The following is a 17,334-nucleotide window of genomic DNA, read 5'->3' on the forward strand; positions in this document are numbered from 1 at the left end:
TTGAGTGCTTATGTGTGCCAGTGGGTCCTCTAAACAAAGGACTCCACTTTTAATGGAGAGTACAAGAGGCTACTGGTGTGTATTGGTAGGGGAAATGATTTGTATTTAAAGAAAAAAATATAATAATAAAGCTACAGAAGAATGTTACGCAATCAGTGTAACCATGAGGTAATTCAGCGAATTAAAGAGATCTCTCACAAGTGTTTCTTTTTAAATTACAAATTTATTGCAAATATAGAAATAGATCTTTTGTACAGAAATTGCAAAGGGAAATGTTAATATCAGCAACAAATATTTAAAGAAAGCGGAAAGCCAAGATTTGCTGCCATCAGTCAAAAAAATTCCAACCACAGGAAGTGGCCATTTTCAACTCTTCATTTTAGACAAAGACCTCCTGATGCTGTCAGCTAGGCAAGACTCACATTTCGACATAAATTTTACACACATTTCCAAACAGGAACTAAAACCATATGATAATTGTGAGAATTTGCCTTAGACCTTGGCCTTACAGAAATCACACAGATGGTGGTCGCGCCTCAGCTCAGTAATTAAACTACATATTACATAGTTGTGACCACAAATACTGACACTTTTAGGGGGCTTTTCATGCTGCTTTACACTTATTTTCAGCTGGTACAACCTGCAAGAAAGCCAAATGCTTCTAATTTTTCTTTTGAGAGTTTAAAAAAATGAATGAAAAATGCTTCTGTAAAAAACAAAAAATATTTTATATACAGTAAACGAAAATAAAACATCACCATAACAAATGAAAAGCAATGATTTAAGGACTGAAAAATTACTGTACATCAGAAACCTGCACTGTACTTTTCTAAAACATGGCTTTATTGGTCACAGTGTGCATGTGGAATGTGATATTGGTGCTCAGCAGAATTTCAATAATTGATCAGCAATTTTGATATTGCTAGTCGTCTTTTTCAATAGTAATTTCTATATATGGGTTCTTTCTCATTTCTCTCTAACACTAGATGTTTCGAAATTGTGTTTACTTGACGGCAAATATGAACAATTAATGCTTTTGTTGCTGTAAGGCAAGAATGGCACTATTAGCATTTGAACAGTCCACATTTATTTCCTCAGTGATTTGAGGAGGGCCCTTGATTCTGTGGACAACGGGCCATTTTTGCTGTAGAGTTTTCAATCTCTGGCACTGACAAGGCCAATCATTCTGGATTGGGGATTATTATAGCACTGGGCTGTGTGACGCAGCCTCTGCTGTTTGTGAGTACAGAAAACATTTCCACTGATCCTAATCATTGGCTCCAAGTACTGAACAGCATTTGGTCTCACCACATTGCAACCTTTTTTGCAATTTTCACAGCTTTTGGATCAGGGGTTAGAGAAATGGGAGCTCTGAGTTACAGATTACCCTCCAGTACCAATATAGAACTGATCTGATTACAGTGCCATTTCACCCAATTAAAACCAATCTCTATAAATTGGCTACCCAACATAGCCTGGGCCCTTTTGAAAAGCAGAGGACCCAACTTAGTCCTGGGTTAATGCATTCAATGTTCTCTGTGTAATTGACACAAGCAGCCCTCTTAAAGTTTTGGCAAAGACTGGGCCACAAAATGGGCAATGAATATCTCTGCGGGAGGCGCTCAGCGTTATCGCTGCAGAAAGTAAACATGGCTATGATTTATGGCTTGCTGCCATGCACAAACCCTATAGCAATAACTAACATAGCAGGAGAGCCACAGTGAGTGTTACTAACATGTTACAGGATGGGTAAGAAAATAAAATGCACCAGAGTCTTTGTGGTTTTCTTTTCTAAGCGTGCGCTCTGTTTTTTAAGTGCTGCAGAAGAATAAGTACAAGAACCTCAGTTTCAGTTTCAGCTCCTATAATGGCACAGCTATGTCTTTTCTTTGATTCAACTTCAGACCACCTGTTTTGCACATTCAAGAAGTTTTCCAGCAGAAGAACTACTTAATTAAATAGTCTATTATTCAAGGATGATGATAAATGGCTGATTTACAACTGGCCGGATACAGGGTGAATTTAATAAACTAGTTGGATAGAAAGCCAGCAGGCTCTCAGACCAGAGCAGGAGGAATGAAAATCATTCATTTGCCTAACAGCAAGGGGGCTGAGGCTGAGGGAGAAGCTGCTGAGGCTGCATTAATTTGCCAGTGAATGCTAACTGAATGATTGAGATTAGGTTAAGAATATCCACAGTGTGCTTGCATCACTACAAAAAGAAAAAAGAAAAAAAGGAAAACATTTTTTTTTTGCCATGGCTGACAGACAGAGTATGATCGGGTAACTCTCAAGCTTGAAAGATAGCTTTGCATGGAGAAGAAAGAAGAAGAACCGAGAGCAGATGGATGTAAACAACCAGCAGCTTATTATATATTTACCCTCTTTTTATACACCTGTTGCTAAAGATTAGCATATCTGCAGAGGTAACTGTCAGTACACTTTATAATACAACCACCCAAATGAAAACCAGTAGGCAAGAATCAAAAATGTAAGTATAACATCACCATTGTTTTAGAAAAAAAAAAACTAAGGCTAAAACCTAGATGTTCAAATCAAAGGTACTTGACAATATTTGAGCCCCTACAGTTTTTGTTTTCGATGTACGTCCACTCATTGTACACAACAATATATTTTGTCTCTCAAAAAATACAGGGAATCATGCAAATATAACAACTTTTTCTTTTATGTAGTACACTATGTTAAGTTTTCTCTGTTCTTAAACCTTTATAACATAAATCATCGCAAGTACTAAAAGTCAGTCTCTTTGTCCCCAATAATTTCCCAATAACCTCCCCCCTACACCAAGAAAAAACAAACAAACAAACAAAAAAGAAACTAAAAAAAGAAAAGAAGACAACTAAACTGAAAAATAGGTGCACATAGACATATCAATAGATCAGGCTGAGTTATAAAAAAACATCCATAGAAGCATTTTTAACCTTACTATATATTTTTTTCTTTTATCTAGTGTACAAAATTCACAGATATTTCACAGATTCTATTAGTCCTTTGTCCCTCTTTGGAAACTGGGTCCGATCAGCCCATTTGGGCTTACTGTTATAGGATAGAAATAGGATTTTCAAATGCTCTTCTGCTCAGAAACCACATTAGGGGTAACTTGTACATTCAGGTGAAGGATAGTAGTTGTCACTGAATGCTTTCAGCTTACAGATTTTTACAGTTAGATTTTCCAGAGAGCTTGGCAGATGGAAAGGAAGGGCTGGCGGTTCTCAGCCTGTCAGTGCTGTGTGAAGAGTGAGCAAGAAATTAGTCACACAAAGCTAGGTTTCGTTTGTTTTTGCCGAATTCCTTTCACCGTTTTACGAAAATACAATTTCACATTAGGCTAACACACACACACACACACACACACACACACACACACACACACACACACACACACACACACACACATACACTTCAGCTCTCATCCAGCCTAGTGCCTTATTCTTTCAGGACCGTGTCTATTACCTGCCTTTCAAGAAAATACTCATTTAAGTTTGATCTCACTGTGACCCATCCTGACTCATGTGTTTCCTGGTGAGGGAAGGTAAAAGGAGAAGAAAGGGGAGGGAGAAAATGCTTAATAAACACACATAATAAACAAGTTGAAAAATTCAGTTTGATGATGGTCTTATGACACCATGTATTATTAAACATATAACTGTATTGCTAAACTTACTCAATATTTATCATTCAGTGTTGTGATTAGGTAATGATTGTTATATCTTATACATATAGATATCCTCTATATTATTTTACAGTAGGAATGTATAAATGATGATGATTGCCAATTATGACAACCAATAGAGTGCATCAAGGATTAATTGTCTGGGTATAAAATTCAATTTTATGCAGTTCTCAAACAAAATTATTTATTCATTATTATTATTACCATTGATCATTGAATGAGGCTAAGACATAAGGCATCAGAACTGAACCTAATTCAAGCCTGACTTGGAGAAAGTGCAAATCATAAAAGCCAGACTCTAAGAAAAGGTTCAAACATTAATAGTACACTGCATGGTTTTCTCATGTCTGACTTGCCGGTTGCTTTGAGACAAACAACATCGATGGAACTACAAAAACAACCATCCATCTCCAAGTGAGTCACCCTCCAGGGTTTCAGTGAGGACATGGGCAGGGAAGGAAGATTTTTTTGCTTCATGTTTTTTTTTCCTTACTCTGTGAGACAAACAAAAAAAGTAAAATCTCATTGCTAATGTTCTGAAAAATATTTAAAGTTTTGTCTCAATTTTGAATGAATAACCTAAAGGATTCTTTGACCAAATGGTTAGTCTCTATTGCATTGAATTGAAATCCTATGTATTTTATGGATTGAATTTGATAGACTACCATTCAATGTAGAGATCATGCCACAGTTGTCCTGAATTAACAGTACTGCCAATCACTAAAATCATTTTTTATGTTTCTGCAATGGTTAATCCACTAGTATGCAGAAGCTCTTTAAGTGAAATTATATTTTAATGCTTGTATTTTAGCATTTCGTAATTACAATATTGTTCTTATCCATGAATTTTCAAATGTACTGTTTTACAAAAAAGTAGAAAAAACACTAACAAACATTTTTTATTTTGTTATTGAGACATCAAATTGCTTTACTTTCCTGAAAATGAAAAAAATAGTTTTAGTGGTTGATGGTGCAGCTGATCAATTCGTAACTTCCCAGAGAAGTCCAGCATGTTGCCTCAAATTTGGACATTTATGATTTGCAAAATAAAGACCAATATATATTTTTAGTTTGAAACAAATTTTGACAGATTTCTAAAATATTTGTTTTCTTGTTTTCATGACAGGTGGTCTAATCAATTTGTTAAGTATCTAATAAGTTTAAAACACCATCTGGTGCGTTTCAAACAAAAATAGATGGCAGACATTTATTTGAGAGGGCAAAAGTGGTTGCTCACCTTCTTCTGTTCACAATCATGCTCAATATTATCTGTGGCTGTTTTTTTGTGTTTTCTGAAAGCAAGTTTTACTGTCTCACGATTCAAATTTAAATGTTAATTTTAATTATGCGTTTTAACTACATTTTTGGTAAAATGTAGTTTGTATTTTGGCAACAACTTAAAATTAACTGTAATGGTAAAACTCTGCTCAACTATAATAATAACAGTCATTTGAGGTTTAGTGAAGCTACTCAGAAATCATTAGAAATGTTGGCACTTCTCTCAAATGCAGTGAAAACTGAGATCTAAGCAAATGTTTCAAAATTGAGCAGAAGAGCACTTGACAACAGAAAGTTTATCTCCTGAAAATCACTGATGTATTAAAAGTGTTAAATAAAACAGAAAATGTATAGGGGAAAAGTCAGTGACAACATTGATAAAATCAAATTACTTATATAGTTTTCAGTGCCAAGCCACATAAGTTGAATGCTCAGCTGAGGCCTTTTTATACATCTAAATGCAAATAGGATTGGGTTTTGCCATATTGGGCAAGCTATTCAGCTTGCTTGCAAGCCACTTTGCAACCTCACAGACTTTCTATCATTGATGTCTGTACTGTTCTGCCATGTTCTCTGGTCTTGCTGCCACCAGCTTTTCATGAATTCATGTGGAAAGGCACGGAAAACCCAGCACATAGCCCTATCACCAAATACAACTTCCTGCACACAATACTAAGAGCTACAGTGGTCCTTTTCACTGAACAGTAATGTCAAATGTTATTTTGTCAGGTAGATTAACAAAAACGGCAACTGAAATGAAAACCGTCCTGATATTCCTTAACATATGTTGCTTATGCTTAACCTTGCTGTCTATTTCTGTAAACTTGTTATGGCAGATGAAGAATGCACCAAGTTCTTTCTGTAGGATTAGATACTCTTAGTACATACAAGTAAACAAACTGGTAAAACTAAGTCAGTTACAGTAACATGTTACTTAGAAAAAAGCAGAAAAGACTTCCAGGACTGTATTATATGTTCATCACACGGTGCTTCATTGTAAAAACAAGGCAGATGAGGTGGTGCATCCCCGATACACTGTTGCTAAAAGATTACAGTGGACCCAGACGCACACAGCTATGCACTGATCCAATGATTATGACCTCTGAATCTGACTCTATCCAAACATCTTGATAAACAAGAAGAAAAGAGAGGAAGAAGGAAATACAAAGATCAGTGTGGAAATACATTATAGTTTGCATATCATTCCTGTTCAACCTGCAGTTTTTTTAATAGAATCAATCCACTACTAAAAAGCAACATCACAAAGAAAAAAGAACAGAAAAGCAGCAGTGTTGGTACACGGTGCACCCCTCCTCCAAGTTCTGCCTGCAACAAACCTCATTTAATGAAACGGAGCAGGTCGTGTTCGGTACCCTGCTCACATCACACCTACTGTGTACATCATTGAACCTGTGGGAGCAGGGAAGGTGGTGGGAGGCGGACCAAGCGAACACTACTTGCAATATACAAGTGAGCGTAAGAAGAAAGAAAATATATACCTGACAGTAAACTTTTCATTAAAACTTACTGAAGGTAGCCGTGAACAAAGATATGGAGCGGTAACCGCTGATTTCGTTTTCACATTTTTAGGGTATTATGTCTCTGATTGTGTATGTTAGCTGATGATATGAAAATTTAACTGTTACACAGCACTTAAGGTAAGCAGGATGCCTTTTTGAGTCCCACGAAACAACGGTGTCATTATTACAAGCAAGTCATTTTGGTAGAAAATTCAAGAAAAGGCCCGATAATCCTGTTTATGATTAGAGATTATGGGATGGCTGAGTTAGCAAGGGGAGAAAGATACACTGGACATGTTTGACATCTCTACACTTACACATGCCGTTAATAATCTAGTTCAGACTCAGACAACCAGCCACGGGGCGAAATATTGACGAATATTAATTTTAATTAGTTGGGGAATATACAATATAATCGAACAAGGCATGCCAACACCTGCTTACAATGACCACTGTGTACCACACAGCCACACACACACAATCATGAGGCATAGAGTGCAAGCAGACATGCCTGTAACAAGATTTTTTTGTTTGTTTTTGTGGGTTTTTTTGTTTTTTTAATTATCAGTTATATACAACAGTAACATTAATTCCCAGAAAAGAACAGATACATTGGCAGTAATTAGAAGTGTCCTTTCCCTCTCTGCCTCAATGAGTTTTAATGTAAGAGAAAGGATTTGGAATGTACGGTCGTGCTAACACTAAATGATGAAAATAGATTTCCCCATAACCTGCCTGCTTGTCTACTTACATTCACTGTGGCTGCGGAAAAGGATTTGTAACCTGGGTTGAACCCTTCATTTCTTTTTTTGGCCTCTGCCATTAATGGATCACACGTCTTGTGACTCATATGATTAAAGTGATATCTATCGCTTTAATCAACCTATGTGTTACATGGTAAAGTTCCCTCATTGTACACCACATCCTACACCGTCAGGTAAGTAGTATTTAAGGGGATGTTAATGTGTCCTCTGTATTGCTTCAGACAAACACCATAATTCAGATCATTGCTCAGCGAAGTACGATTTAGGTCAGTGAGGATATTTTAGGGAACACGTTCTTTACTCATTAAACAATGCAAGATTGTTACTCGGAAGGATGCGGGTTTTAGATATCACCCTGGGTCAACACACCTGAATCAAATGATTAGTTCATCACCAGGCCTCTGAAGAACTTCAAGACATGTTAAAGCGGTCATTTAACCATTTAAATCAGCTGTGTTGGATCATCTAAAACCTGCAGGACACCGGCCCTTGAGCGTTCCCGCACCCTTGCTTTAGACGCATCCATGGCACTGTTTCCGGCCAATGTGCCAGTCTATCTTTTTCCTATGATTTTCCTAGAACCCACTTCACTATATTTTATCTTCATATGTTCATTTCTTTACAATTATTCCTTTTTTTAGTGTGCCAGATGCTTTTTGAAATGCAAATACCTCGGCCTCAAGAAGGATCTAAGAGAATAAAGTCAGAGCCTGAATTTGACATCTCTGTTCACTAATCTGCATGTTGTCAGTTGTACCACAGCACAGATCACACCCTATCAGATTCACCATTACTTAGAACGTCTAAATAATCCCAGGTGGAATGCTAAAAACGTATGCAGCACCCAATAAAAAAAAACAACTCAAAACATCTTGGATCACACTAAGCAGAAAATGAAGGGAATCAGCATTTACTCTGTGACAACCCACAGATGAAAACATGGCACTGTTAAAGATGGTCCTTTGCATCACAAAATGTGATCAGTCAAATAGAGTACTAAATTACACAGTTGGCATTTGCTCCCTGTACTATAAATGAAACCCACAAACACTGAATAAGAATGAACCATAGAAGTTGCTACAATGATGTGTAAAAAAAAAATGACTCAGATCCCAGGCACAGTTTTGCAGTCCTTGCTCTTAGCGCAATATTTATACACCTAGCATGCCAAAAGGAGAAAAAAAAACCTAAAGGCAAAATTTTGTCCTACATTTTTCTCCCTATGAAGTAAAACTGATTTCTCTGGCCCAGGGGTGCATCAGTAAAAGCAGTATCTGAACTCTATATCCTCCAGTGGTTAACTCTGGCCCCCAGTCACAGCTTTTGCTGTGCTGACACACCCTTCCAGTAATCAAGAATGTCATGCAGGTCCTCGCCTTTAGCAAACTGCACCTTTTTTCGAAGGGCATTTCCAGCGGTCACATAACAGGACTCATCACGTGGGCCTTTCCTGTAGGGACGAAAACGCTCCCAGATCCGCAGTGAGCTCTCTGAGCAGTACTCGGGGCTGGAGGAGTAGCCTGAGTAACTGGAATGATGGCGGGCAGGCGAAAGCTGGGAGTAAGAAGCTGCGTCCCTGCGGGACCGTGTCAGGGGCTTTAGGAATGAAACTCTTTGGGCTGGGGAACCCTGGTGGGAGCCTTCATAGTAGAGAGCGGGGACAGAGTGGCGGTGCTCCGAGCAGTGGTAGTCCTGCTGCACCTCCAACTGCTGCTGCTGCTGCTTCTGCTGCTGTTGATGTTGTATCTGTTGCTGCTGATGGTAATGGTGGGATTTTTGGTTGTCCTGATGTTGGGCACCAACACCACCACTGTCGCAACCACCACCACTCCCTCCACCACAGCTCCCACTTCCCACTAAAGGGAGTCTCTCCAGGGGCTCCCCACAGCCCACAGGACTGGCCCGGTCTGGGTACTGCTGCTGCTGTTGATTACAGGCATCTGGGCTCCTTGGCTCAGGGACATCCAGGCTGTACACCCTGGCTCCTCCGCGCTCCCTGTCTCGACCCATGGAGCCACAAGATGTGGTACTGCACTGTTTCTTGACAGAATTTACAATAACGACAGCTGCATCTGCACTCATTTGCCGCTGAATGGGACGTACAGCATTGGCTGGAGGAGGGGGCCTGTAGGGGGGAGTGACAACAAATCCCCCACCACTGATTCCAGGGCGCTCAGAGAGAGGGGCATTCAAGGCAGGGAGTGGAGGTGGAGGGGGTACTTTGTTGGGAGCGATGACCTGGCATGTCTCTGTCATCCCTTGAGAGAGTGGGATTAGGCCACGTGTTAGGGAGGACGTGCTGGTGGGCGGTGGGGAGGTGGGATTGGAGGAAGAAGGGTTTGTAGAGGCCCCTGAAGCAGCAACTGCAGCTGCATCCAGTTTCAGGGCATCAATGCAATTGTTAATGATCTGATTAACCTTGTCCACCTCCATGGCAATAGTTGAGATCTCAGATGCAGAACCATGCCCATCATCATCCGAGTCATCGCCAATATCAGTTCCATCATCGTCCCTCAAGTCTTCTCCCCTCATCACTCCATGCATACCATCTCCCATCCGCTCCACCCCTGCCCCTCCAGTTCTGATATCCATATAGTTCCCTTTGTTTGTAGCCATGGCCTCCGAAAAGGCAGTGGCCATCTTTTCCACTTGTGGGATAGAAGAAAGTCTTGAGGAAGTGGTGTTGGCTGAGTGGAGCATTCCCGAGCTTGAGGATGTCGACATGGGAAGTTTCCCTCCATGGTGATGCTGATACTGGTGATGTTCTCTGGACTGTTCCTGGAGTTTGTGGACTGCTGATGGATCATTTGCTACTGCTGCTGCCACCTCTGGTCCATAGCGCATTTCTAGTATAGTTTTCTTGACACAGATAGATTTCCTCTTCTCATCATGCATCCGTTTTTTACGAAGACAATAGTAGACAAGGCCTAAAATGATTAGCATGCCAAAAAGGCAGCCCACAATAGTCATTATATAGTGAGTAGTGGTGGAAGGTGTGGGGAGCATATCATCTTGACTTTGCCCCCGAGTGGAAAACTGGAGGCAGGTGTGGTTGTAACGTTGGGAGTTGCGGATGGATACCACACAGAAGGTGTAATTACTGCGTGGTTTTAGTTTGTTAAGGGTGATCATCTCCTTCTTGTTCTTCAAGTTCATGACATCAGACACAAATGTGTTGTTGTATTGTGTTAGAATATACATTTTACTGAAGGGCTTTGGAATCTTCACAAGGAGAGATGCTGATGACAAAGAGACATGATGGAGCTTTATGCTGGGACTGAAGCTGTCTTCAGTAGACGAGGAAGAGGTTGTAGGCTGGTGGTATGGTCCTATACCACCAAACATCTCTGGTCCGATCCCAGAAGGACCATCTAAATCTGGCGGTAGAGAGGTCATTCCTGGAATCATTACACCGTCTCGGCAGTGATGGTACAAAATGTTTTTAGCATTCCGACCAGAATGTCCAGCTGCAATAGGACTCAGTAAAGGATAGCCAAACATCTCCCGCGGCGTCTCGCATAGGAGGCGGTCATAAGTATGTGAGACATTGTTGAAGAACTCCAACCAGGTTAGAAAACTATAAAGATCGCAGCCACAATGGAATGGATTTGCTGCCAGTTCACAAACCATAAGCCGACTAAGAACTGTGAAAGTGGATGGGTCAATGCGGGCAAGTTTGTTGGATGACAGGTCAATGCTGCTCAGGCTCGGGCACTCCCAGAATGCATTGCTGGCAACAACCTCAATCAGGTTGTGCTGCAGGAACAGGCACTGCATACGGCCGAGCCCTCTCAGCATACCCTCAGTCAAGTTTGTCAGTTTGTTGTAACCCAACTGAAGAACCTGAGAAAAACAAGAGCATTTTTAAAATGATGTATTTTTAAGCTGGGGTCCCAAACAAATTACCAAATAACTGTGATGCTGTAGCATATTCTACAATTTGCATAACAATTCTAAAATATGTCTGTAATAACTAAGTCACCAGTATATGCTTTAATAAAAATGATATTTTAAATGTAAACACATTATTATCTTTTTTTGACTAAGATATGAAATTACAGTTATTTACTTGCTTTCCTAAATAGAAAAATTTGTTTCAGCAGTTGAATATTGTTCTTGAATAAGAACGAAGACTAGAGCTCAATTTTGGGCATCAAAACATGAGGTCACTTTGTTATTTGCCTAATAAATACTGTAAGAGTATAATTAGTAATTAATTAGCAGTATAATTTGTAGCTGTAAAAAAATCCTTAAAATCCTTAAAAATTTAGTACTAAATATAGTCTGCTTGAATAAGGTACAACAAACAATTAATACAACCTAAATCCTATGCATGCACTTGTCAATTTGAAAATGTTATGGTCAAATTAAGATCTAATGCACAGGTGTCAAACCTCGAGGGCCAGTGTCCTGAAACTTTTACATGTGTCCCTGCTGCAACACACCTGATAGAATTTAGTAGGTCATTAGCAAGACTATACAGAACTTGCCTGCATGCTGAGGTAGCAATTTAGCCATTTGATTCATGTTACAGAAGCTCAAGAGTGAATGAACATGTTGCAATAAAAGTAGATTTTAGAAGTAGATTTTTTTTAAACTTACACTTTTATTTAAATGTACTTAAGTAGGGTTATGGTTAGGGGTTGACACCTCAGCATGCAGTCAAGTCTTGCTAAAAGACTTGACTGCATGCTGAGGTCCTACAAATTTTATTAGGGTGTGTTGCAGCAGGGACACATGTAAAACTTTCAGAATACAGGACCTCACGGACTGGAGTTCGACACCCGTGATCTAATGCATCGTGTGCATTTAACACCCATCTTCTTGTTACCTGTAAATTGGCCTGTCCTGCAAAGGCTCCATCCTCAATGTAGTTGATTTCATTCTTGGTGAGGTTGAGGTCAGTCAAGTTGGTAAATCGATACATGGAACTGAAGAGCACGGCTTTCAGCTTGTTCTCATTCAATCTCAAGTCATGCACTGTGTTGTTGATGTGCTGGGGGATAGTCTCATATGGAGGCTGATTCTGGCTACATATAGCTAGCCACACATAGCCTTTGTCCCCCTCAATGAGCCAGCAGTCCCCATTAGCCGTGTTAGGGAAATAAGAGAAAAATAGGAGGGAAGGAAGAATAAGAAGGAAAGCGGAGGTGGTAGAAGCACCCTGCATTATTCCAATATAAATCAAAGGGAAAAAATGAAACTATAATCAGGGAAATAGAGGGAAATGGGAAAGAAAGGTGTGTTTACAGGTAAAGGAAAGCAACAAAAGCTGCTGGTAGGGTTTCCAAAGAGGAGATGGGTCTGGGTTGGGAGCGGTAAAAGGGGAGAAGCCTTCACGATACCAGTCTCTGCTTCATGGCGATTAGCAGGGGACCCATGTTATGTCATATTTTGTTGGATAAAAGTTTGAGGTAACACAGTTTGTCTTCAGTTTTAGTTGTGACAGAGCCAAATAGATAAACCTTTGGAATGATCAGTGGGATCTGTAAATGAGAAGAGAAAAAGGAGAAACATTAGAAAAGGAACATTTCTGAATGATAGACATGATGAAAACAAAACTATTTGGTTTTGGTTTATTTTGGCTTTTTTTAAAAGAAATGTTGCTTGGAAGGGTTGTCAAAGAACACATGCTTAACAAAGAATGAAGGCTTTATTTGTGGACTTTAAAAGATTGAACTGAATTCAAACTTCACTAAATTCCTAATGTGGGCATCACAAAATCAGTCTGCTTTCAACTGGGCTTGTTCCAAGTTTTTTTTTCTTGTGCTGGCTTTTCTTTCTTATATATGTATTATATATTCATGCTGCACTCAAATGATGTTCTCTTAGCCAACTGCCTCTGCACTTAGTCATTACCTGCTGCTCCCCTCCCCAATTCATGAGGCTATGAGGTCATCAAGCTTTGGCTGATACCTACACTATGTGAACCTGCCAGTCTTTGTTGAGTCCTGAGAGGGCCTGTTTCAAACATGAAGTACAGCATTAATCATCCAAATGCTGACAGCACATTGTCTTCACAGACATTCCTTGTTATGACACTATGCTGCCAAAACCTAAGCTCTCTAACCCATCTGCATGTCATTTGAATAGCAGTCAAGCGTTTACATAAGGAGAGGATTAGCCGCCTGTTGCATCATGACAGACATTGTCCTCTTGCCGGCTCAGCAGCTGGGAAAAACATACTTACAATTACACATACGTTGCATATGCACACTAAAATGGACACGGAAAAATGTGGATGAGTACATGTGCACCCCGAAGCACATAGATGCCCTCATATAACAGCTCGCATGTATGCACACAGGATATCTAAAGGCAAACAAGTCAGGACAGATTCTGTACAGCGTTGAACGGTACAGTTTGTCTTTGTACTTGCCATTCTCTCTAAAAATCATCTCACATTCCCTCAGTTTTATATTCTCTTGATTCCCATCATCGTTTCATGAAAACAACAAGGAAAATCTCTCCCTGCTCCTCTGAGAAACAGACCAAATTTATTTCTTATGCTCTAAATTCTGCTTCTTTCTAAATCCGGCAAAGAATTGAACTCATTACAATTTATTCTGGTCCATGCTCCCCAGAGGTGTGAGCAGAATCAGGTCCATCTTCTCTTTTAATCTACTTATTACTGCAGAGAATGGTAACCCTGCAGTTCTTTGCATAATACTGCATTATCATGTATCTGATGACCTCGGGTACCTGTTAGGTATCTGGTCTTAAGATTTTATGGAGACACGGCACAAAGAAGACATTAAACATGTACTGGATAATGGATAAGACAAATAGATATGAAGACTAAATGTATGTTGTCTGTTTACAATTAATGCATTTAGTTCTGAATACTCAATTTATCAAATGTATACACAAGATTGTTGGTGAGGAGATTCAAATAAGTGCTTGACTTTCTGGCAAACTACAGAACAGTAAACATAACAAGAATATTACATTATTTTACTTGAACAGTGACTGAATGTGCAACATTTTTATGCCAGACTGGTCCAAAAGTCAGTTGTGAGAAACACCCAGGTATAAATAAATGCTCCTAAACTTAATTGATAATGTAAAATGAATAATCTCTTTTTTTATGTTTGATGATATCATTCCCGATGGCGGTTCAGTGCTTAGCACTGTCACGTCACTGCTCGATGGTACTAGGTTTGAACTGGCTGGGTTCTTGCTGTGTGGATTTTCTCCGTGTAACTGCATGAAGTTCTCTCCAGGTAGTCTGGCTTCCTCTCACAATCCAAAGGCATGCATGTTAAGTTAAATGGTAATTCAAAATTGCATCGGTAACCTGTTCAGAGTGTACCCCACCTCTCACCCTATGACAGCTGGAATAGGCTCAGACCCCCTACGACCCTGAACTGGATAAAAGGAATAAAATGAATGGATGGATAGATGGAACCTTAAATCACTGAATGGGTCCTTTACACTCACACCTACACATAACATTTGTATACCTTATAAGCAATATATTGCAGTCTTCTTTTCATCTCTTTACATTCTGTCTAGTGGCACAAATATATTCTCTGTTGAACTCATGAGCACGCACTGGGACACTCCCTTGCAACTGAGTGTCTTGCTCTTCGTCTGAGGTTTATCCCCTCCACAGGAGACGTGATCTCATTTGGCGCTCCACATACTGAAACCCAGAGGGTTCATACAAGAGAGGCAGGAAACACAGTACGTCTGCATGTGTGTGGTATGGGATATGATTACATAATTAGGAATACGGGACACGCAGAACACCTGTCTCAAAGGGAAAATGCATGACTCATATCATCGATCCATTTGTAACTATAAAAATGTAGGACACGGGATTCAACTTTTTTTTCTGCCAGTATTGCACACTGGTGTTGTACATTGTAAACTTTGCTTCCGCGACAAATATAAGAGCATACTTTTTAGATTTTGGTCTATATTAAGCATGCATTTTATTACAGACCAAATTCAAATGAAGCTCAGCAGAGGGGTTTGTTACTTTGATAAGCTATACACATTACACCGCACAGTATTAATAGCACTGGAAACTGACAGAATCAGTTTCTTGCTTCTTTTCATGAAAGCTATCTTTGACCTGCATATGTGCTCTTAGTAGGTCATGGCATCAGAAAAGTTCAAAGCTAGAAACTAAAAAGTGAACAGGTAGCTGTAAGCTTTTACCTCAAATATGTCTGGAAGCACAAACACCTCAGCCATAAACTGCTTAAATAAAAAAGAATAAAACAATAAAAATATTTAGGTTTTGCACAATTAAAGCAATCCAAGATTTTAAACAAAGAAAATCTGAGCAATGTGTGAGCTGAAATTAGACACTTTAGATTTAGATTAAAAATGTGGATAAAGTGGCTACCTTAGCTTAAAGAATCCCAACACTATTAAACACAACTAAATGCTGTCTTTACTGAATATTGCATGCTGTGTAATCACATTTACTGGGAGGTATCCTCTTTAAGACAATGTAATTTTCTCTGCATCGTTTCAAGTGAAAAACCTGGATTTAGAAAAGCTCATATTTAATCATAGTCTGAAAACAAAAACAAAAGAAATATTTCAACTTCATAGAATTTCTAAAACCTTAAGGTTATAATGAGCTCGAACCCTTATAATGTTACACACTAAAAGGATAGAGTTCATAGAAAAAAGTGCTTGTATGAATGGGTGAATGAGGCAAATTGTATAAAGTGCTTTGAGTGCTCAGACAGAGTAGAAAAGTGCTATATAGGAACCGTTCCATTTACTATTCCATTACCATTTATCTCAGTGGCAGGTGTCACCAGGACAAAATTTTGCCGTAATGAGACACACACACATGCACACATGAACAACGTTAAGATGCTGTTGCCACACTGCTGCAGCTGGTGATAAATGGAAGGATCGGGGAAGCTTTTATTCTTTTATGCTTTCGTTTAAACCTTTGTGACAGACAAAGTGTCCATAACACAAAACCAGAATCCATCAAACAAACAAAATAAACTCCAACTCCAAACTTTTGGGGAATTTCATATTTAGTTGTTATTGATTGCCTACTTTGTAAATCCTTGTAATATATGTAATATATTTATTTATTATATATAATTCTTCGATCTTGTATGGTGCCTACACATACATACACAAACACACTATCACATTTCACCAGCACCCTTGCTTCTAGAACACATCTGGGTTACTTGGTGCAAAAGCTTATTGTCACGGTCCCCGTGTCTCTCTGGTTGGCCCACGCTGGCTACAGGTTTTGTTGTTGTTAGTTTTAGTTTTTTGTCTCTCCTCCTCCTCTCTGCCTGGGTGGAGCTCATTACGGGCTCTCACTCTTGGCCCACGCACCCCTGTGGATGGTGTCCACCTGCGGCTGATCTGGCTGATTTCCCCAGCTGCTATTTAAGGCAGTGGCACAGAGCAGCTCACCGCTGGAACGTCGAACCACCTGAGTTCGTGCTCGCGGCATATTCAAAGAAGAATCGCTTACACGTGTTTTATGTTGTGGAACTAACCTTTGACCTTCTGTCTGTAGATTCTGGACCGAATCACCGGACCTGTCCAAGTGGGGCAGTGTGTGGAGTGTTGGAGCGAGTGCGGCTGAAGAGGAGTGCATGTGTGCGGAGGAGCGGTGGCGGTGACTGAGTGGAAGAGGAAGCGTGTGTGTGGATTCCCCCCCCCCCCTTCTCTCCCTGGAGCCCTGGACCCCCTCCCAACTCACTGTACATATATTTTGCACTAAGGTGATCCCTATTGTAAATAAATCCCCTTTTGTTTCCTTGAAAGAACTGTCTGCGCGTGGGTCCGTTCAGTAGCCATGACACTTATATTGATACTTGTGATTGCCATGGAAACACATTTATGACGGACAGTGGCAATTAAGTTCAATGTTGAGAAAATAAGATGTCGTTGGCATTTGCATCAAATCACTGTGTGTTCTGCCTTGTTAATCATAATGATGTAACTCTCCTGCCTCAATTCTAACAACACCCACTGAACATTGGCTTTGACAGGTGTTAGACTTGGAGAGGGTCCATGTCTATTCTGCGCTATCACCGACATTACTCGTGGACACAGGTCACCGTCATTCCAAACGTAA

At 39.8% G+C, this 17,334-nt stretch overlaps 1 protein-coding gene and 1 long non-coding RNA gene across 2 annotated transcripts; one reads left to right on the forward strand and one right to left on the reverse strand.

Annotated features, from left to right (window-relative positions):
* Positions 1 to 203: 203 nt before the first annotated feature.
* On the reverse strand, positions 204 to 13,733 carry elfn2b (extracellular leucine-rich repeat and fibronectin type III domain containing 2b). The gene is made up of 2 exons (XM_026165264.2): positions 12,088 to 13,733; positions 204 to 11,099 (listed from the first exon to the last, which is right to left on the reverse strand). The coding sequence occupies exons 1-2, from the start codon at positions 12,424 to 12,426 to the stop codon at positions 8,571 to 8,573; spliced, it is 2,868 nt and encodes a 955-aa protein (XP_026021049.1). The 5' UTR covers positions 12,427 to 13,733; the 3' UTR covers positions 204 to 8,570.
* A 2,717-nt stretch (positions 13,734 to 16,450) lies between these two features.
* On the forward strand, positions 16,451 to 17,020 carry LOC145428473 (uncharacterized). The gene is made up of 2 exons (XR_013908765.1): positions 16,451 to 16,687; positions 16,771 to 17,020. It is a non-coding gene; the product is annotated as an uncharacterized LOC145428473 (long non-coding RNA).
* Positions 17,021 to 17,334: the final 314 nt, after the last annotated feature.

This window comes from Astatotilapia calliptera, chromosome 4 (genome assembly GCF_964374335.1).
Source record: "Astatotilapia calliptera chromosome 4, fAstCal68.1, whole genome shotgun sequence".
Lineage (NCBI taxonomy): Eukaryota > Metazoa > Chordata > Actinopteri > Cichliformes > Cichlidae > Astatotilapia > Astatotilapia calliptera.

Coding starts and splice junctions, on each gene's coding strand:
- elfn2b (XM_026165264.2), bottom strand. CDS start 12,426: ATGCAGGGTGCTTCTACCACCTCCGCTTTCCTTCTTATTCTTCCTTCC. Junction 11,100..12,087: donor CAGGACAGGCCAATTTACAG/GTAACAAGAAGA, acceptor TGTTTTTCTCAG/GTTCTTCAGTTGGGTTACAA.